The sequence below is a fragment of the Bufo bufo genome, chromosome 5 (assembly GCF_905171765.1).
Source record: "Bufo bufo chromosome 5, aBufBuf1.1, whole genome shotgun sequence".
Classification (NCBI taxonomy): Eukaryota; Metazoa; Chordata; class Amphibia; order Anura; family Bufonidae; genus Bufo; species Bufo bufo.
This window is the reverse complement of record NC_053393.1, coordinates 37,601,885-37,623,860: the sequence shown is the minus strand read 5'-3', so window position 1 is coordinate 37,623,860 and position 21,976 is coordinate 37,601,885. Positions and strand designations below refer to the sequence as shown.

At 43.3% G+C, this 21,976-nt stretch overlaps 1 protein-coding gene across 1 annotated transcript in view; it reads right to left on the bottom strand.

Moving 5' to 3' along the window:
* Nucleotides 1-21,976, bottom strand: part of ADCY8 (adenylate cyclase 8) — a 305,922-nt gene that overhangs the window by 3,529 nt on the left and 280,417 nt on the right. Inside the window, exons 16-17 of the mRNA XM_040432058.1 lie at nucleotides 6,455-6,547; nucleotides 4,180-4,294 (exon numbers count right to left, since the gene is read on the bottom strand). Coding sequence (XP_040287992.1) covers nucleotides 4,180-4,294; nucleotides 6,455-6,547 — 208 coding nt within the window. The remainder of the gene's footprint in view (nucleotides 1-4,179; nucleotides 4,295-6,454; nucleotides 6,548-21,976) is intronic.

Sequence of the window (21,976 nt, the reverse complement as noted above, 5' to 3'; positions counted from 1 at the left end):
ACTGATTGGCGGGCAGGTGGGGTCAAACACCGGACTGGACCTCAGGTGCCGGTCCGGGGTTTTGGCAACACCTAGCTGCCTTTAAAAGACAGCTGGGATCAGAAGAGGGGATCTCTGTGTCGGGATCTGAGGCTTGTGCCGAGTTGGAGGGCTGAGACCCGGGTGTCGGGGAAACAGGCCTCCTAAACCCTGCCCATGGACTTGACCAGGCAGAACTGCCAGCAGGGTGTGAACTTACACCCAGGAGTTAGGGTGACTTTCTTGCTTTATGAACTTTTCGTGTGTGTGAACAAACATCAAGACTGCAAAAGACTCGCGTTTTGTGCTATACTTTATGTGTGAATAAACACTAAAGTTTTGCTTTACAAACTGGTTTTTGCCTCTGTACTGCGTCCGCTTACCCTGCCTACCAGAGCGAATCCCTAAACTATCTATCTATCTATCTATCTATCTATCTATCTATCTATCTATCTATTATCTATCTATTATCTATCATCTATCTATTATCTATCTATCATCTATCTATCTATTATCTATCTATCTATTATCTATCTATCTATCTATTATCTATCTATTATCTATCATCTATCTATTATCTATCTATCTATCTATTATCTATCTATTATCTATCATCTATCTATTATCTATCTATCATCTATCTATCTATCTATCTATCTATCTATCTATTATCTATCTATCTATCTCATATCTATTATCATCTATATCTCATATCTATCTATTTATATGTCTGTCTATCTGTTTATGGCATAGGAAAATGTGTCACCGAAATTACAGCCATTCACTGTAGAAACTATAACAGAAAGCTCGACCTTTACAATAAACAAGAGAGGACATACACAAAGACTATGTAAGAGACACAACCACTAAGGGACCTGCGTTGTATATGGGCCGGGCACTGAACTACTTCCCTTGTCTGTCTTGACATTGTCACAGCATCTACCTGCAGCCACCACTAGAGGGAGCTCACTGCACCCCGATTTATGCATCTTCATTGAAGTTCAATAATAGCTGTATATATCTCTTTTCCAACAGCTCCCCCTAGTGGTGGCTGCATGCGGCCAGAATATACTGTAATTTGTCAAGTCAAAAAAGCGTACCCCCCCCCATAAAAATAGATAACATAATTTACCAGCAACTGACGTCATTTTAGACCTGACGACGGAATTGTAGACATAAATAAAAGTGCAGTACCCTTGGTGGAGCTTTTGGGGATGGGGGCTGCTTTGGGCCCTATGATTTTTGTGCATGTCCCTGAGATGTCCTTTAAATGCACATAAATTATAATATTATGGGTTTTCACATTTCGATCCCTGCTGCGAGGATGAAGGCGCGATGCTTTGTATGCCCGTGACACGTGGTGAGTCACCATGTAAAGGTCCCGTGTACCAGGCATAAAACAGCAGCGCTCTCTTGTACGATTCATTAATTCCAGCTTGTGACCTCTCATGAAATTCAGTGACGGTTCTTCTACAGCAGCATGCCGGATGAGCCGCGTCGTCAACGACAGAACGGGGGCATCTGATTTTATAACTTTTGTCATTCATTATGTTGTAATCAAATCACTTTATCTAACACCCACATAGTTTAATATTCTGGGCTAAAATCCTCTACAGTAGTGGCCAAAAGTTTTGAGAATGGCACAAATATTTCAAAGGCTTTTATCGACAATTACATGACATTTATGCAAAGAGTCAGTATTTGCAGTGTTGGCCCTTCTTTTTCAGGACCTCTGCAATCCGACTGGGCATGCTCTCAATCAACTTCTGGGCCAATTCCTGACTGATAACAACCCATTCTTTCATAATCACTTCTTGGAGTTTGTCAGAATTAGTGGGTCTTTGTTTGTCCTCCCGCCTCTTGAGGATTGACCACAAGTTCTCAAAGGGATTAAGATCTGGGGAGTTACCAGGCCATGGACCCAAAATGTCAAGGTTTTGGTCCCCGGGCCACTTAGTTATCACTTTTGCCTTATGGCACGGTGCTCCATCGTGCTGGAAAATGCATTGTTCTTCACCAAACTGTTGTTGGATTTTTGGAAGAAGTTGCTGTTGGAGGGTGTTTTGGTACCATTCTTTATTCATGGCTGTGTTTTTGGCCAAAATTGTGAGTGAGCCCACTCCCTTGGATGAGAAGCAACCCCACACATGAATGGTCTCAGGATGCTTTACTGTTGGCATGACACAGGACTGATGGTAGCGCTCACCTTTTCTTCTCCGGACAAGCCTTTTTCCAGATGCCCCAAACAATCGGAAAGAGGCTTCATCGGAGAATATGACTTTGCCCCAGTCCTCAGCAGTCCATTCACCATGCTTTCTGCAAAAGATCAATCTGTCCCTGGTGTTTTTTTTTGAGAGAAGTGGCTTCTTTGCTGCCCTTCTTGACACCAGGCCATCTTCCAAAAGTCTTCGCCTCACTGTGCGTGCAGATGCGCTCACACCTGCCTGCTGCCATTCCCGAGCAAGCTCTGCACTGGTGGCACTCCGATCCCGCAGCTGAATCCTCTTTAGGAGACGATCCTGGCGCTTGCTGGATTTTCTTGGACGCCCTGAAGCCTTCTTAACAAGAATTGAACCTCTTTCCTTGAAGTTCTTGATGATCCTATAAATTGTTGATTGAGGTGCAATCTTAGTAGCCACAATATCCTTGCCTTTGAAGCCATTTTTATGCAACGCAATGATGGCTGCACGCGTTTCTTTGCAGGTCACCATGGTTAACAATGGAAGAACAATGATTTCAAGCATCACCCTCCTTTTAACATGTCAAGTCTGCCATTTTAACCCAATCAGCCTGACATAATGATCTCCAGCCTTGTGCTCGTCAACATTCTCACCTGAGTTAACAAGACGATTACTGAAATGATCTCAGCAGGTCCTTTAATGACAGCAATGAAATGCAGTGGAAAGGTTTTTTGGGATTAAGTTAATTTTCATGCCAAAGAAGGACTATGCAATTCATCTGATCACTCTTCATAACATTCTGGAGTATATGCAAATTGCTATTATAAAAAACTTAAGCAGCAACTTTTCCAATTTCCAATATTTATGTAATTCTCAAAACTTTTGGCCACGACTGAATATGTGACGGGGGCAGGGTACGCAAAAATGGGGCGGGGGCGGTGACTGTCATCGCAGGAAACATTATTTAGACATACGGTAATAGTTATACTGAAAAGCATTTCATGCAAACAACAGATTAAAGATGGCTGCATTAAGGCGGGCTGGGGTCACACATAGTAGCGCATAGTAGCGCTATTTCTCTATTAACTCCTTTCCTGCACCATGATTTTTAAGGCAAGTCTTTCCGCAGGCTGTATGTAAGAGACGGTACACTGGGCTTAGGAGTCCAGCGGGCAGAGTCACTCAATCATGGACAGCTCCGGTACACACACCGCCAGATTGAGTAGGATCGCCCCCCCTGGACTCCTAAGCCCAGAGCAAGCAGAGATGTAAATCAATAGAGGACAAGTTACAGTAGGCCTCATGCACATGACCGTATTAGCAAATTGCGTAGAGGCAAAATACAGCCGTGGTTGTGTGTCGTCTGCTTTTTTATTGCAGTCAGTGGGTCTGTGGTCTGCATTTTGTAGACATGTTCTATCTTTTTGCGGAATGGACATATGGACGTGGAAAAGCACACGGATCATCCCTGTGCTTTCTGCATCCGTATGTTCATTCCGCAAAAAGACAGAACATGTCCTATACTTGGCCCCAAAATGCAGAGCACGCACCCACAACGGATCCACAAACAATACGGACGCAACACGGACGGTATCTGTATTTTGGGGATCCGCAATTTGTCTTATCAATCTGCTCAGCTCCTCCTGCTCTATACGATGCGGCCGGCAGACAGGACTTCACGTTTTTAGCATGACAGGATCCCTCTAAAGGGCACATAAACCTTCATGCAAAGCATGGAAGACGCAGCGGCACTTCTCACAGCGCTCTGCACCTTCCGCTTGCGTCCGCTCTGCTTTGCTTTTTGCAGTGTGTGGAGTACAGATCCATAGAAAGTATATAGGATCCGTAGTCCGCACGCTGCAAAATCAGGGCAGAGCCAATGTCCGCGGACGATGAGAAGGACCGCTGCGCCTTCCGTGCTTTGCGCAAAGGTTTTGGCACCCTTTAAGAGCGTATTCCATGCATCTTCTGCAACGCTTACCGATGCGGAGCTCAAAGTTGTTGAACGAATGCTTGTTGATCTCCTGGATGCTTTCATTCAGTGCAATGGAAAAGTCGGCCACGGCACACAAGTGTCCCCACTTGTCTTCACATTGCTAGATGACACAGAAGACAATCGGCAATCTGAGTTCACATTTCTTTTATTTTATTGTTTTTTCGCTTTAACTCCCGGTATGCCACAGCTCACCAGGACAAATTGCAAGGTATTATTATTTGGTAAACATAACATGAGGCCGGCTATTTCCCAGTATGGGCAGATCATGCGGAATGTTGACGAGTGATACATTGTAACAAGCACAATCTCTATAGAAAAAATGTCTCAAACCATATACAGTACAGACCAAAAGTTTGGACACACCTTCTCATTCAAAGAGTTTTCTTTATTTTCATGACTATGAAAATTGTAGATTCACACTGAAGGCATCAAAACTATGAATTAACACATGTGGAATTATATACATAACAAACAAGTGTGAAACAACTGAAAATATGTCATATTCTAGGTTCTTCAAAGTAGCCACCTTTTGCTTTGATTACTGCTTTGCACACTCTTGGCATTCTCTTGATGAGCTTCAAGAGGTAGTCCCCTGAAATGGTTTTCACTTCACAGGTGTGCCCTGTCAGGTTTAATAAGTGGGATTTCTTGCCTTATAAATGGGGTTGGGACCATCAGTTGAGTTGAGGAGAAGTCAGGTGGATACACAGCTGATAGTCCTACTGAATAGACTGTTAGAATTTGTATTATGGCAAGAAAAAAGCAGCTAAGTAAAGAAAAACAAGTGGCCATCATTACTTTAAGAAATTAAGGTCAGTCAGTCAGCCGAAAAATTGGGAAAACTTTGAAAGTAAGGGCTATTTGACCATGAAGGAGAGTGATGGGGTGCTGCGCCAGATGACCTGGCCTCCACAGTCACCGGACCTGAACCCAATCTAGATGGTTTGGGGTGAGCTGGACCGCAGAGTGAAGGCAAAAGGGCCAACAAGTGCTAAGCATCTCTGGGAACTCCTTCAAGACTGTTGGAAGACCATTTCAGGGGACTACCTCTTGAAGCTCATCAAGAGAATGCCAAGAGTGTGCAAAGCAGTAATCAAAGCAAAAGGTGGCTACTTTGAAGAACCTAGAATATGACATATTTTCAGTTGTTTCACACTTGTTTGTTATGTATATGTGTTAATTTGTGTTAATGTGTTAATTCATAGTTAATAATGTGTTAATATTGTGTTAATTCATAGTTTTGATGCCTTCATAGTCATGAAAATAAAGAAAACTCTTTGAATGAGAAGGTGTGTCCAAACATTTGGTCTGTACTGTATCTGTTATGCTCCATTTACAACCAAAGCTGCATTCAGAATTCTGTAAATCTATCTGCACTGATCTTTTAATATAGCGCCACCCTTGTCCTTTGGCTATGTCAGGTATTGCAGCTCAGCCCCATTCAAGCTAATGCTGCAATACCAGACACAGCCCTTCGACATGGTTGACACTGTTTCTAGAAGGAAGAGGCCATGTTTATCATGCATTATAGAAGTCATTACTATATGGTTGGACTGGCCTATTAAAGGGTCAAAGTATAATGTGAAGGGCCAAGAATCTTACAATATGATGTGGCCCATGCCTAACAAGAACCTCACGTCATTAATGGACCTCAAACTGTCAGTAGATAGTTTACTTTTGGGGTAAATCACCTGGGTGAGGGGGCAAAGCTGTAGAGGTGCAGAGATACCAGTCACACATAGTTCCCTGGACTCTGCGGGTCTCTACCAAATAATAAGACACCAGTATTAAAAATGGCATTGTGACCAAGCGGCGTCATGTTATGCATCAGCATAAGTCATAATATCTGATTGTGGGGGTCCTACTCCCAGAACTCGCCCCCTGGTCCGCCTTTTGAAGAGGTAGCCTCATTAGTGTACACCAACCACAGCGCCATACATTGTATAGTGGGTTTGCTTGGTATTCACTTGAATGGAACTGAGCCCTTTGACCAATGGACACGATGTCACAGGCTCGGGAAGAGGTCGCATTGCTACAGCCCCTTCCCACAGCCCCCAGAGGGAGTCGGACCCCCACTTATCTTATATTGCGGAAGGAGGAAGAAGTTGTAAAAAGCTGGAAAATTGGCCCTTAGAATCATTTCTGGGCCCCTGGCATCTGTGACCACCATTGTTATACTGGATAGTCTCAGCTACCATCTATATCATATACTTGGCTCAGACAGAAGAATCAGAGATTCTGAACTGTATTTTATAAGTACCTGCTTCTCCGGAGACAATCCCGATACGGCCATGTACGTACTCCCAATAGTTTTGATCTTTTCGATGTCTTGGAATCTCTCTTCATCTAAAAGCTAATGAAAAATAGAAGAAAATAATGTGATTGTGTCTGTTCTGTGTTCTTGTCGCTTTTACACAATGGGGGTGGACGGCGGAAGACCTGTTCTAATAGTGCATGAGGCAGGGGGTCTATGGTAATGGGAAAACTGTGTCTAAGTGGAGTCATACTTTCTACACTTTTCTCTATCCCTAATTCTTAGAAGGTTCCTTAGACAATGACCTAATCACAAAGTGTCCTCCTGTTGGAACCTCCAGTGATCGGCTGTAATCTGCAAAGAAACCTGGCAGTAAGTGTTCAGTTTACCTGCAGCGCCACTACAGGGGAAATACGGCATTACACCGGGCTCATTCATAACAATGGGTTTTGTGTCTGCCATATAGGACAAGACAGGTCCTCCAGAGAGATCCTGAACAGAGGAACCGCTCTCAGAATTCACTAGTACAGTATATGAAGATAGTTTTTCTGAAGTGGACAACCCCTTTTAGTCATCTCAGAGTAGGATTATGTTCATTGGAAGCCATCAGAGAAAAAAGAAATTAGTGGGAAGACCGTACCTCCACCAATGTTGACTACAGGTGACAATGTAATGCATATGGGGGCGGCCTAATTGACCTCCAATGTCTGTTGTTGGGGTAAATAAGCATCTTCCATACTTGATCCCAATTGTACTAACTGTACTATATGAATATACAGTCCATTGCACCTGGCGCCTGAAGGCTTCACTCTTGTCCTCCCCCCTACAGGTTCTCATGCATTAGAGGAGTTGTGTCACAAAACATATTCTACATTTTTCAAACCTGGATCTGAATACTTTTGTAATTGCATTTAAATAAAAATTTGGTATAGCCCAGGGGCGTTGCAAGGTTAAAACTTACAGGGCCTGGGCCCCTAATGTTTTGTCCCAGGCCCCGAATGTCCTGCCTGCCAGCTAGATACAACTGTATTGCTGTCCTCAGGAAGGCAATACAATTGAATCAAATTCACTGGAAGATCTGAAGGACCTGTGATGACATCACAGGTCATGTGACCAGTAAAACAGGCAGTGGTTGAAAAGGACCTGTGCAGGAGAGGACAGCAGTGAAGAGAAGTCCTGGGGAAGAAGCTGTGGTGATGTCTGCCACATGAGGAGAGGTAAGTGAAGGGAGAGGCAGAGCAATGCTGGGAGTTGTGGTTATTTAACTGGGACTGTATGTTAGGGCTGAAGGGAGGGATGTTGTTGGAGGTGGGTGGGGCAGGGTGATGTTATTTACATGGAACTGTGTGTTGATGGCGGCTGTGGGAGGGAGGGATGTTATTTACATGGGACTGTATATTGAGGGGGGGGCTGGAGAGATGGTGTGATGTTATTTACATGGGACTGTATGGTGGAGGGAGGAATATAAATACAGGGGGCACTGCAGGGGGCATTATAAATACTGGGGGCACTTCAGGGTGAGCATTATAACAGTAGGGGGCAGTATAAATACTGGGGGCACTTCAGGGCGAACATTATAACAGTAGGGGGCAGTATAAATACTGGGGGCACTATAGGGGGTATTATAAATCCAGGGGACATTATAGGCATTCTTATTACTACAGGGGGCTCTATAGGAGGGACTTATAGATCCACATTATTTCTACTAAGAACATTATGTGGTGCCTTATTACTACTGAGGGGTCTGTAGAGAGCTTTATTACCACTGGGGGAACAATAGGGGGGCCTTATTTCTACTGGGGGCTCTGTAAGGGCATTATTAATACTGAAGGGCTCTTCTATGATGGGGGCACTCTTGGGGAGCGTTATCATGGTTGGGGCACTGTAGGGGGGCAGTATTACTAATGAGGGCATTCTTGGGGAGCATTATCACTGTTGGGGGCACTGTAGGGGGCAGTATTACTAATGGGGGCATTCTAGAAGGGAATCACTATTGGACTGAGGAGCACTATTACTATGGGGGGCACTCATTTTACTTCAGGATAGTATTTGGGGGTATTGGGGAGCACAGCGAGCAGCAGGATAACACTGTGGGGACTCCAGGTTGGGGGATGATGATAGAAAAGTGAGGAAGCTAAGATGTCTGTGTGTCACACTCTGCAGAGACGAGACGTCATGTTCTATATGATGTCTGATCTTCCTTTTTTACATTAATCATGGGAGAACTGCTTTAACTGGAAGGACAGGCACCAAGATAGGAGCAAACACCATGTGATAAAGTTTTTGACATAGAGCTAGGTGTTCTTAGTAACAACCCTAAATGTACAGTATGAACTTAGCCTTATGAATGACCATAGTGGTGGCAAAGGAGAGGTGCCACCTGGTTCTTCTTAGGCTACTTTCACATCCGCGGCATGGATTCCGGCAGGCTGTCCTGGCAGATTACAGCCTGCTGGAATTCTCCGGATCCAGCACTGCCGGATGCAACCCGAATGCCCACCAGCCCCAATAACTATAATGGTATCTGGCAGATATCTAGCAAAAATGCAGAGAATTCCCGGCATTCTCTGTCGGAACCGGTGGCCGGATCTTAGCGCCACAAATGTGAAAGTGGCCTTACAGGTAATCTGAAGGATGGTCTATCAGAGCTTACCTTGTGGGCCAAGTAGCAATGGACCACCGATGTGCCAAGAAACCAAGAAATCTGAAGAAGCTTCAAGGTCTATTTCTTGGACCCCTTTGGCAAGTTTCAACAAGCAGTAATAATGCCCTCCACCTTCCCAAAAAACATTTTAGAATTGGCATACCAAGAAAGGGTACTGTAGATCGATGGCAGACCTCCTTCTCCAATTCCATGGACCTCATTTCAAAGGTTTGCCCTGTTTCTACTGCAACCAGATGGACTTTTGGTTGGTGCAGTGGACAGCCCTTCCTATCTGGTGTACCACATAGTGCCCAAAAACCATACAGCACCCAAACAACACTGCTCAGTCAATGACCCAGAGAGTGTAGCTGCATCTGTGCAGGCTCCAGATGTACGGTCCAGCAAGGCTAGTGGTGATCCCTTCAGTAGTGACAGGACACATGTGCCCATTCGCACACTGCTTAAGGTGCGTTTGCTCTGAATGCATTGATAAAGATCTTTCATCTAGTTCACCCTAAATCTAGTAAAACAGAGACGTATCCATTTAAGGCTCTGGAGCTCATACTCTACATTACAAACAGAATATTTTTGACTTCAATATTCTGAATTCTAATGACCTCGTTTTGCGGAATGCAAGCTGCCCGGGTGTGCTGTTTATGCACCCATATGCCAATCTCAAGGCATGTTGTTTTCTGTTTGGAAGACATTAAGATGCATAATATTTAGCATGGAATACATATTTTTTTGTCTTTTTCTGAAGTTTCTCCTCCGGTTACTGAGCAGTCCATCTGCTACACTTACTGAAAATCAGGCAGTTAAGGTCACCCAAACATGGTACAGATGGCACCGAAATCGTACTAAATACATTGCCACATGTCTGCTGGGGCACATGTACAAGTGCATTCTGTCCTCTCATCTCCATATCTGGTCTCTGAGGGGGACTCAATGATATATCCTAATATTAGTGACCCTGACCACAGCACATTCATATGTATGTAAGAGTACGGGCACCACTGACAATACTAATACAGGTGCCATCCACACAAAAAATACAAGGCCAAACAAAAGAGACAAAAGTACACGCCAAAGCCAACGCCGTAAAATAACAAAGAATAACTTTATTGGACAATCATTAAAACCTATTAAAACACACAACAAACCAGGGGGTTTCACATGAAATATGCATGAGACCCCCCTTCACAGCATAATACATATCATGAATGCCGAGGTCCAAATTATAAGCAAATGAATCAGATAAATGCAACACATTGGAAAAATGTCAGATAAATATCCAAAAAGACGACCTTATCCAACTAACAGAAAAATGCATGATGTGCAAAAAGTAAAAAAAAATAAAAAATAATAAAAAATTGGGAAATATATAAGAATATGATCAGAATAATTCACTATAGACATGACACCAGATGATTAAAAAAAAATACAAAGTGCTAGTGCAAAAATAATTAATTATAAACGTGGCATCACCTGATTCAAGAGATAAAAAGTGCTAGTGTAGTGTGCAAGAAAATTCCACTGTGCAAATATGACCTGTAAAAATAAGGCAAAGACCTCCTTGAGAAAGCTGTGGGGCTACACACCATGCGTATCGCTGCTACAAGTCATACAGCTTTATCAGGGGTCTGCTGGTAACATGAAAAGCCCTTTAAATAGCTGTATTAATTAGTTAATTCATTACCAAATATCAGACTCACATATTTACTTTGCAGATGGTAAACGGAACGTCTGGAAGTGGTCAACTAGACATGTGCATGATGGAGAGCAAAAAACGGAGGGAGGCGGAGCTACTCACACCCCATAAACAAGCAAAATGAAATTTTGCGCAGGGACTGTGCGTTTATAATAGACTTATAGCTATATAAAGGGCTTTTCATGTTACCAGCAGACCCCTGATGAAGCTGTATGACTTGTAGCATGGTGTGTAGCCCCACAGCTTTCTCAAGGAGGTCTTGTTTTAGCTCTTGAATCATGTGATGTCACATTTATAATGAATTATTTTTGCACTAGCACTTTGTATTTTTTCAATCATGTGGTGTCTATAATGAATTATTCTGATCCTATTCTTATATATATATATATATTTTCTTCTTTTTTGTTTACTCCTTGCACATTATCCATGTTTATGTTAGTTGGATAAGGTTTTCTTTTTGGATATTGGTCTGATATTTTTCCACTGTATTGCATTTATCTGATTTATTTGCTTCTATATTAGACCTCTGCATTCATTCTATGTATTATGTTGTGTGTGTGTGTGTGTGTGGGGGTTTCATGCATATTTCATTTGAGACCCGTTGGTCTGTTGTGTGTGTTTTTAACTGATTTTAATGATTGTCCAATAACATTATACTTTGTTATAATACGGTGTGCATCGGCATTGACATTTACTTTTGTTTAGCATAGCACATACATGCTGGTTAGCAAAATGGATAGTGCCTACTGTAGGTACAGGCAAATGTAGGTTCCCATTGAGAAAGTCTATGCATACTGGAACTCTCTCATGCAATATTTAATTTCATATCCATACACTTCATGCTGGTATAATAGTAGTATTTATTTATAGCACTATTATAGTAGTTATATTCTTGTACATAGGAGCAGTATTATAGTAGTTATATTCTTGTATATAGGAGCAGTATTATAGTAGTTATATTCTTGTACATAGGAGCAGTATTATAGTAGTTATATTCTTGTACATAGGAGGCAGTATTATAGTAGTTATATTCCTGTACATAGGAGCAGTATTATAGTAGTTATATTCTTGTATATAGGAGCAGTATTATAGTAGTTATATTCTGTACATAGGAGCAGTATTATAGTAGTTATATTCTTGTACATAGGAGCATTATTATAGTAGTTATATTCTTGTACATAGGAGCAGTATTATAGTAGTTATATTCTTGTACATAGGAGCAATATTATAGTAGTTATATTCTTGTACATAGGAGCAGTATTATAGTAGTTATATTCTTGTACATAGGAGCAGTATTATAGTAGTTATATTCTTGTACATAGGGGCAGTATTATAGTAGTTATATTCTTGTACATAGGAGGCAGTATTATAATAGTTATATTCTTGTACATAGGAGGCAGTATTATAGTAGTTATATTCTTGTACATAGGAGGCAGTATTATAGTAGTTATATTCCTGTACATAGGAGCAGTATTATAGTAGTTATATTCTTGTACATAGGAGCAGTATTATAGTAGTTATATTCTTGTACATAGGAGCAGTATTATAGTAGTTATATTCTTGTACATAGGAGGCAGTATTATAGTAGTTATATTCTTGTACATAGGAGCAGTATTATAGTAGTTATATTCTTGTACATAGGAGCAGTATTATAGTAGTTATATTCTTGTACATAGGAGCAGTATTATAGTAGTTATATTCCTGTACATAGGAGGCAGTATTATAGAAGTTATATTCTTGTACATAGGAGGCAGTATTATAGTAGTTATATTCTTGTAAATAGGAGCAGTATTATAGTAGTTATATTCTTGTATATAGGAGCAGTATTATAGTAGTTATATTCTTGTACATAGGAGGCAGTATTATAGTAGTTATATTCTTGGGCATAGGAGCAGTATTATACTAGTTATATTCCTGTACATAGGAGGCAGTATTATAGTAGTTATATTCTTGTACATAGGAGGCAGTATTATAGTAGTTATATTCTTGTATATAGGAGGCAGTATTATAGTAGTTATATTCTTGTACATGGGAGGCAGTATTATAGTAGTTATATTCTTGTACATAGGAGCAGTATTATAGTAGTTATATTCTTGTACATAGGGGCAGTATTATAGTAGTTATATTCTTGTACATAGGGGCAGTATTATAGTAGTTATATTCTTGGGCATAGGAGCAGTATTATACTAGTTATATTCCTGTACATAGGAGGCACTATTATAGTAGTTATATTCTTGTAAATAGGAGCAGTATTATAGTAGTTATATTCTTGGGCATAGGAGCAGTATTATACTAGTTATATTCCTGTACATAGGAGGCAGTATTATAGTAGTTATATTCTTGTACATAGGAGGCAGTATTATAGTAGTTATATTCTTGTATATAGGAGGCAGTATTATAGTAGTTATATTCTTGTACATGGGAGGCAGTATTATAGTAGTTATATTCTTGTACATAGGGGCAGTATTATAGTAGTTATATTCTTGTACATAGGGGCAGTATTATAGTAGTTATATTCTTGGGCATAGGAGCAGTATTATACTAGTTATATTCCTGTACATAGGAGGCAGTATTATAGTAGTTATATTCTTGTACATAGGAGGCAGTATTATAGTAGTTATATTCTTGTACATAGGAGGCAGTATTATAGTAGTTATATTCTTGTACATGGGAGGCAGTATTATAGTAGTTATATTCTTGTACATAGGAGCAGTATTATAGTAGTTATATTCTTGTACATAGGGGCAGTATTATAGTAGTTATATTCTTGTACATAGGAGCAGTATTATAGTAGTTATATTCTTGTACATAAGAGGCAGTATTATAGTAGTTATATTCTTGTACATAGGAGGCAGTATTATAGTAGTTATATTCTTGTACATAGGAGGCAGTATTATAGTAGTTATATTCTTGTACATAGGAGGCAGTATTATAGTAGTTATATTCTTGTACATGAGGCAGTATTATAGTAGTTATATTCTTGTACATAGGAGGCAGTATTATAGTAGTTATATTCTTAACCAAATTTATTTTTATTCAAAGTAAGTAAGGCATATCAATCGATCACAAACCATCGTAGCATCACTGGTAAGGCAAAGTCACAAATCGGTCATGGAAGTGACCACAAATGCATGTCAGTGCAACACATGTTGTACAAAATGATACATCAAATGTGACAGACAATAAAAATCAAATATAACACAAATAAGAGGAAAAGAGAGGGAAAGGAAGGGAAAGGAAGGGGGGGGGGGTAGGGGAGTTTTCCCCAACTCCGTCAGGGGAACTTCCTATATGTCTTCCAGGGCGACCAGATTTTCAGAAAGCGGGAACGCGTGCAAGATTCCCAGTGGGCCAGCTCTTCAAACCTGTAGATCTGATCCACCTTATCCCTCCACATCGAAACAGTGGGAGGTTCAGTATCCTTCCAAAGCAGCGGGATGAGCAGTCTCGCCGCCGTGATGAGCATAGTAGGAAGATCAGATCTACAGGGGGAAAGCGAGTCATTAGGGCACCAAAGCAGAATCAGTTTAGGATCCAGCTTAACCTGCTTATCACACACCTCATTTATCAGAGCTTCTATACTGGTCCAGAACGCTTTAATCTTTTCACAGTGCCACCAAATGTGTGACAGAGAGCCTACGTCTTTTTTACACCTCCAGCACTCACTTGGGAAATCTGCATTAAGCCTATGCAAGAACTCCGGGGACTTGTACCATCTCGTGAGCAGCTTATACGAGTTTTCTTGTACCTTAATACAGCGGCTAAAGCCGTGAGAGTGTGTAAGGACAAAAGCCCTTTCTGGGTCTGTAAGGTGGATGGACAATTCCCTTTCCCATGAAGAAAGGAAATGTAGCTCAGGAGGGGAGGCTGAGAGTAACTCCTTATATATGGTAGACAGCGGTTTAGGGATCCTACGGGCATCTGATAGTCTCTTAGACAGCCAAGAGGGGGTTCCAGAGGTGGTGGGGGGTGGTAGCTTAATCATCTTAATTTCCTTCTGCAGGGCAAAACTCTGTAGGAAGGAAGCTTTTTTGACTTTAGGGTCATTCAAGACCGTGGACCAATCCAGGGACCCATCCGGGGACCTAATCTCACTTAAAGGGATCTCGGCCAAAAGAGGCCAGATACCTGAGGGCTTCTCGGCTTCCGGATGGACATAAAACTGTAAAGAGGAAAGCGGAGTACCCGGTATGGGAAACTCAAGTGTTCTATCCTTAAACTGCTTGGCCCACTCAACAAACATACCCTTCCATAGGAGTGGCAAAGAGGAACTACCCGGAGAACAAGGGGACAGCCCCCAGAGAATCCACTTCATTCTAGTGGAGAGCAGAGAGCGCTCAAGACACACATATGGAGCACTATAAGTGCTATTGAGGAGGGATAGACCTCTAAATAGTTGAAAGGCCACATAGTAGGAACGTATGTCGGGCAGACCAAAGCCGCCAAACCTCCTCTCTCTGGTCAGCACCGAATAAGCAATTCTGGAGGGTTTACTTCCCCACAAAAAGAGGGAGAAAACTCTGCGGATGTCTACAAAAAATGAGTGCGGCAGCCAGATAGGCAACACCTGCAGAAGGTACAAAAATTTAGGAGCTATAAAGGTCTTGAGGTAGTTCCTCTTGCCACACCAGGAAATAAACGGCAGTTTAATAGAGTGCAGCTGCTTCCTAACTGAGGACAATAAGGGGGCATAATTCAGAGCAAATAAGTCCTTCGCCTGAGCCGGGACGTGCACTCCCAAAAATACAATGTCTTTTGTAGCCCAGTGAAAGGGGGTAGTAATCTGAAGGGCCTCTTTAACCGATTCTGGACAAGTAACGTTTAGGGCCATTGACTTGCTATAGTTGATTTTAAAGTTTGACACATAGCCAAACTCCTCAAAAAGAGACAAAAGCCTAGGGAAGGATGTTTCGGGATTGGAGGTCATGATAAGTAGGTCATCTGCAAATGCGGCTGTTAAGTGGGTCCGAGAATCAATGGTCAAGCCCCTAACCGCAGGATCCTGCCGTATCTTACACAGCAAAGTCTCCATCACTATGACAAACAGAGATGGGGAGAGGGGGCACCCCTGCCTCGTCCCATTGGATATGGAAAAGGAGGGAGAAAGCGTACCATTTATTTTGAGTTTGGCAGACGGGGCTGAGTACAGAGTGAAGATCGCAGATATAAACGAATCTGGGAAACCAAACCTCGACAGGGCCCGCGACATATAATGCCAACCGACCCTGTCGAAGGCCTTCTCCGCGTCCATGCTCAGCAAAGCCAGAGGCGTAGAGGAGCTTCTAGCCCAATCCATAAGATGGAGCAAACGTATCGTGTTTTCACAGCCCTGTCTGCCACGCACAAATCCCACTTGCTCGCTATCAATAACATCCGGCAGGATCAGCCGTATTCGCTGTGCCAGAATCTTGGCCCACCACTTGACATCCGCATTTAGCAGTGAAATCGGGCGATAACTGCCACAGTGGAGGGGGTCTTTGTTTTCTTTATGGATTATAGTTATGTGGGCCTCTAACGTTTGGGGGGGTAGAGAGCCTCCAGACAGGAAGAAATTACAGAGTGCCTGAAAGTGAGGAGTCAAAACGTCTTTGAAGGTCTTGTAATACGATATAGGGAGTCCATCCGGGCCTGGACTTTTACCTGAAGGAATGGAGGAAAGGACCTTGCCAATTTCCTCTCTTGATACAGGGGCGACTAGTTGGGAAGCCTGTAGGGGACTAACAGAGGGCAGCTTCAGAGTGGACAGGAACTCATCTGTGGCTTGCTCAATAGAGGCTGAACCAGGACGGTCTGGAGTGGGGAGGTTATATAGATCCGCATAAAAAGCACTAAAAGCTTTCGCTATATCGTGAGTCGACTTGTGCTTATTGCCTTTCGCATCTAAAATAGCAGGGATAAATGAATCCGCGTGGCGTTGCTTAGCCATGGCAGACATCAGTTTATTCCCTTTGTTCCCATGAGCATAAGCTTTAAACCTGGAGCGGAATATAAGTTTTGCTGATTTGGCGTTGAGCAAGTTTTTCAGTCCCGTCCTGGCCTCCGCTAATTCAGCAGCCACAGCCTGAGCCTGGGTTTGCTTATGGGTCAGTTCAAGACTCGCTATGCGGGACAACAGGTCGTCTACAGCCTTGGAGCGCAACTTTTTAACATGCGAGCCCAGGGAAATTAATTCTCCTCTAACCACCGCCTTATGAGTCTCCCACAAGATGGAGGGAGAGGGAGGGGGGTCGCCCGCCGCATTAAGAGAGAAGAATTCAGACATAATCCGGGAGATTCTAGCTGCATTGGTAGGGTCGGAGATCAATGTGTCATTAAGACGCCATATTCTCTCTCGTTTAGGAAGAGCTGTCATAGACACTCGGAGAAATACTGGGGCGTGATCAGAAAGCGTAATGTTCCCAATCCTCGTGTCTACCACCTGAGAAATATGGGGGGAGGATAAAAACAAGTAGTCCAACCTATGGAAGGATTTTTTAGCGTTTGAATAAAACGTATAATACCTACCAGAGGGATGCATAGTGCGCCACACATCAATAACCCGCAACTTCTTCAGCGCAGTCTTCAGACGTCGCAGAAGTTTGTGGGACAACTCAGACCTCTGGGAGGACGAGTCAAGGCCTGGCTCCATAGTCACATTAAAGTCACCACCTAGTATAAGCATGCCCTCACTAAAAGCCTGTAATTGCTCAAGAGTCCGAACAAGCCAGGGGATCTGTCCCCTATTGGGGGCATATAAATTAGCCAGGGAAACAGGCGCGTCAGCGATGTGCCCCTTAACGAATAAGAAGCGACCATCAGTGTCCGCAAGGACAGCGGAGTGTTTGAAGGGTAGGCGCTTGTGGACGGCCACGCTGACACCCCTGCTAGCCGAGGCAAAAGAGCTATGAAACCATTTTGGGAATGCGTTTTGGGACAATTTCGGGATCTTCCCTGATTTAAAATGAGTTTCTTGGAGGAATACAACGGAGGCTTCATCTTTCAGTAACAAGGAGAGCACCTGAGACCGCTTACATGGCTCGTTCAGATCCTTGGCATTCAGTGAGGCAACTACAACAGAGGCCATAGTGAAGACAGAGGAGGCCTGTCGGCCCAGAGCAAGAGGACATCCAGTCTGGAAAGCCACGGACGGAGTGAGGAGAAGAAAGGGAGGAATGAGGAGGAAGGGAAAGTCAAAAGAAAAATAAAAGACATAACAAATGAGACAGTAACACAACCCAAATAACAAAGAATGTCTCCCCATGGACAGGGAGCGCGTGACCCCACCCAGCATCTGACACAATGGAGATCCTTTTTCATAGCGGCGGACAGCCGGGATCTATCAGAGGGGGCTCCTGTGGGGCCACCGGGGGTGGAAAGGAAGGGGGTGAGGGAGAGGACATAATCAGTAACATAACTGACAACAGTGCAGACATATAACCCCCGCATAACTAACAGTGCATTCAGTGCTCTAATGCACAGCTCGTAACCCGCATCTCATGCAGGCAAGGTAGTAAAGCATAGGGTCAGGCCCAAAACCCATGAGAACGGGGCAGTGGGCCCAGACCTAAAATAAGTCCAAAACCAATGGACAAACGATGAAAATTCAGCTCAGACAGAGCCAGACAGAGTTCCTACGTCCTGGGACCCAGCAAAGTCACAGAACATTGAACTCAGTGAAGAGTGAACAAAAGCGCCTTCAGCGCCTCCCTGAACAGAGTCAGGTAACAGGTGCTTGCGACCGGCCTTTTCCTTGTTTCCCAGCTCTGGAAGGTGAAACTTGCTGCCACGAATCTATACCCGGAGGGGTAGGCAGGGGATCCCCTTGATCAGCCGGCATCCACGAGGGAACTGTGATGGGTTCAATCCCAAGAGGGCCCCAAATAGCTTTCAGGTCACCCGGGGTCCGCACCGTATACTGCCTCCCGTTTTTCAAGATGGCCAGACCGAAGGGATAGAGCCATCGGAATGGCGTAGCTGTGGCTTTAAGGGCCTCTAGGAGCGGCTTTACGATGCGCCTCTTGGCTAAGGTGGAGGGGGCCAGATCCTGGAAGAATAGGACTGGGGTCTCACCGTACATGATGCGGTCGGCCTCCCTTCCCGCCTTGAGCAGTGCAGCAGTGTCCACGTAGCTTAATATGCCGCAAACAACATCCCGCGGCGGCTCACCAGGTTTTGGCTTGGGCCTTAAGGCCCTGTGGATGCGCTCGATCACAATCGGAGCTGCTCTCTCAGCTCCCAGCAGGGAGGAGAAAATTTTGCATGCGACTGAATGAAGCGCGTCAATCGCAATATTTTCGGGTAGGCCGCGCGGATGCGAATATTTCGCCGCCGGCTCCGGTTCTCCTGATCCTCTATGCGCATCAGCGCGTCGTTTAGCAAGTCTCTGTGGGTTTGCAGGGCTGCACGGGTCTTACCCTCATGCACCAGGATGGCTTCCTGTGCTAGCTCCAGGGACTCCACATGATTCCCAATCTGCCGCAGGTCTCCTTTTATCTCCTCCAAGTCCTTTTTAAGAGGTGCAAGAGCAGATTCCAGGGTGTCCCTGAGATCTGCTTTGGAAAGTGAGGAGCTATTTCGCAGTGGTCTGCAATCAGATACATCAGAAGTACTTCCTGCCTCAGAGCCTTCCTCTGCTTCTGAGAGCTGCCGCGCCCTCCTGGTTGTTTCAGCAGCAGGAGTCCTGGACTGTTTCTTGAGGTATTTATCCATCTCCGGTTGCCTGGAACGGGCCCCTGTCGGCTCTGGAGTCTCAGAGTGTCGATCCTTGCCTGGTTTCCCCATTGGCCCCGAGTAAATAGCTAATAAAAGGGGCTATAATAGCTGCCAGGGAGAGGAGCTCAGGAACAAGCAACCATTCAGCTCCAAGGTCAAGCTCCGCCCCCTATAGTAGTTATATTCTTGTACATAGGAGGCAGTATTATAGTAGTTATATTCTTGTACATAGGAGCAGTATTATAGTAGTTATATTCTTGTACATAGGAGAAGTATTATAGTAGTTATATTCTTGTACATAGGAGACAGTATTATAGTAGTTATATTCTTGTACATAAGAGCAGTATTATAGTAGTTATATTCTTGTACATAGGAGCAGTATTATAGTAGTTATATTCTTGTATATAGGAGGCAGTATTATAGTCAGGGGCGTCGTTAGGTCAAAACATTCGGGGCTGGAGCCCCGGATGTTTTGACCAGTGCCCCGAATGTATTGCTGGCACTGGCAGGGCCGGCCGGCGCTCTGACTCTCCTGCGCTTCACCGGCCCCGTCACTCGCATCACTCCAAAACTGTATGTGTAAATAATCCTAATCTCCGCCTGCTCTGCCTGCAGACTTACTTAACTTTTAACTTGAAAAATCATCCTCAGCCGGCGCCACTCATCTAACTAGATTTCTTACTGCAGCTCCGCCTCCGGTAACAGCAGGCAGGCTCGCTCACTGACGTCAGGTGGCTGCTCCCCCCACTAGGCGGCGCCAGCGTGTGAAGTCAGTGAGTGAGCACCGTCCGAACTGCCTGGAGCTGACTAGCTAAAAGAGAGAGACTCTTCTCTGAGTAAGACTAGGATGAGCAAAAGGTAAAGTTGCACTTGCAGGGGAGGGGGATCTGTGGTGGATGGCACTGTTATTGGGAGAGGAATCTGTGGTGGATGGCACTGTTATTGGGAGAGGGATCTGTGGTGGATGGCACAGTTATGGGGAGGGGGATCTGTGGTGGATGGCACAGTTATGGGGAGGGGGATCTGTGGTGGATGGCACTGTTATTGGGAGAGGGATCTGTGGTGGATGGCACAGTTATGGGAGGGGGATCTGTGGATGGCACAGTTATGGGAGGGGGATCTGTGGATGGCACAGTTATGGGAGGGGGATCTGTGGATGGAACAGTTATGGGGAGGGGGATCTGTGGATGGCACAGTTATGGATGATCTGTGGGGTTGCCCAAACGGCTAGGCCTTTCACTGTAGTTATTAACCCCATTCAGCAGTCCCCCATTCACTGAAGGGGGGACTGCTGAAAGAGGTTAATAACTACTGTGAAGGCCCCCCCCCCATGAGGGCGTGGCTTCATGGGATGGGGGCGTGGCTTCACGTGGGCTCGTGCCCCGGATGTCTTTAGACCCTAGCAACGCCCCTGATTATAGTAGTTATATTCTTGTACATAGGAGCAGTATTATAGTAGTTATATTCTTGTACATAGGAGCAGTATTATAGTAGTTATATTCTTGTACATAGGAGGCAGTATTATAGTAGTTATATGCTTGTACATAGGAGCAGTATTATAGTAGTTATATTCTGGTATATAGGAGCAGTATTATAGTAGTTATATTCTTGTACATAGGAGCAGTATTATAGTAGTTATATTCTTGTACATAGGAGCAGTATTATAGTAGTTATATTCTTGTACATAGGAGGCAGTATTATAGTAGTTATATTCTTGTACATAGGAGGCAGTATTATAGTAGTTATATTCTTGTACATAGGAGCAGTATTATAGTAGTAATATTCCTGTACATAGGAGCAGTATTATAGTAGTTATATTCTTGTACATAGGAGCAGTATTATAGTAGTTATATTCTTGCACATAGAAGGCAGTATTATAGTAGTTATATTCTTGCACATAGAAGGCAGTATTATAGTAGTTATATTCTTGTACATAGGAGGTGGTGTTATAGTAGTTATATTCTTGTACATAGGAGGTGGTGTTATAGTAGTTATATTCTTGTACATAGGAGCAGTGTTATAGTCGTTATATTCTTGTACATAGGAGCAGTATTATAGTAGTTATATTCTTGTACATAGGAGGCAGTATTATAGTAGTTCTATTCTTGTACATAGGAGGCAGTATTATAGTAGTTACATTCTTGTACATAGGAGCAGTATTATAGTAGTTCTATTCTTGTACATAGGAGCAGTATTATAGTAGTTATATTCTTGTACATAGGATGCAGTATTATAGTAGTTATATTCTTGTATATAGGAGGCAGTATTATAGTAGTTATATTCTTGCACATAGAAGGCAGTATTATAGTAGTTATATTCTTGTATATAGGAGCAGTATTATAGTAGTTATATTCTTGTACATATGAGACAGTATTATAGTAGTTATATTCTTGTACATAGGAGCAGTATTATAGTAGTTATATTCTTGTACATAGGAGCAGTATTATAGTAAGAGCAGCATTATAGTAATTATATTTTGTACATA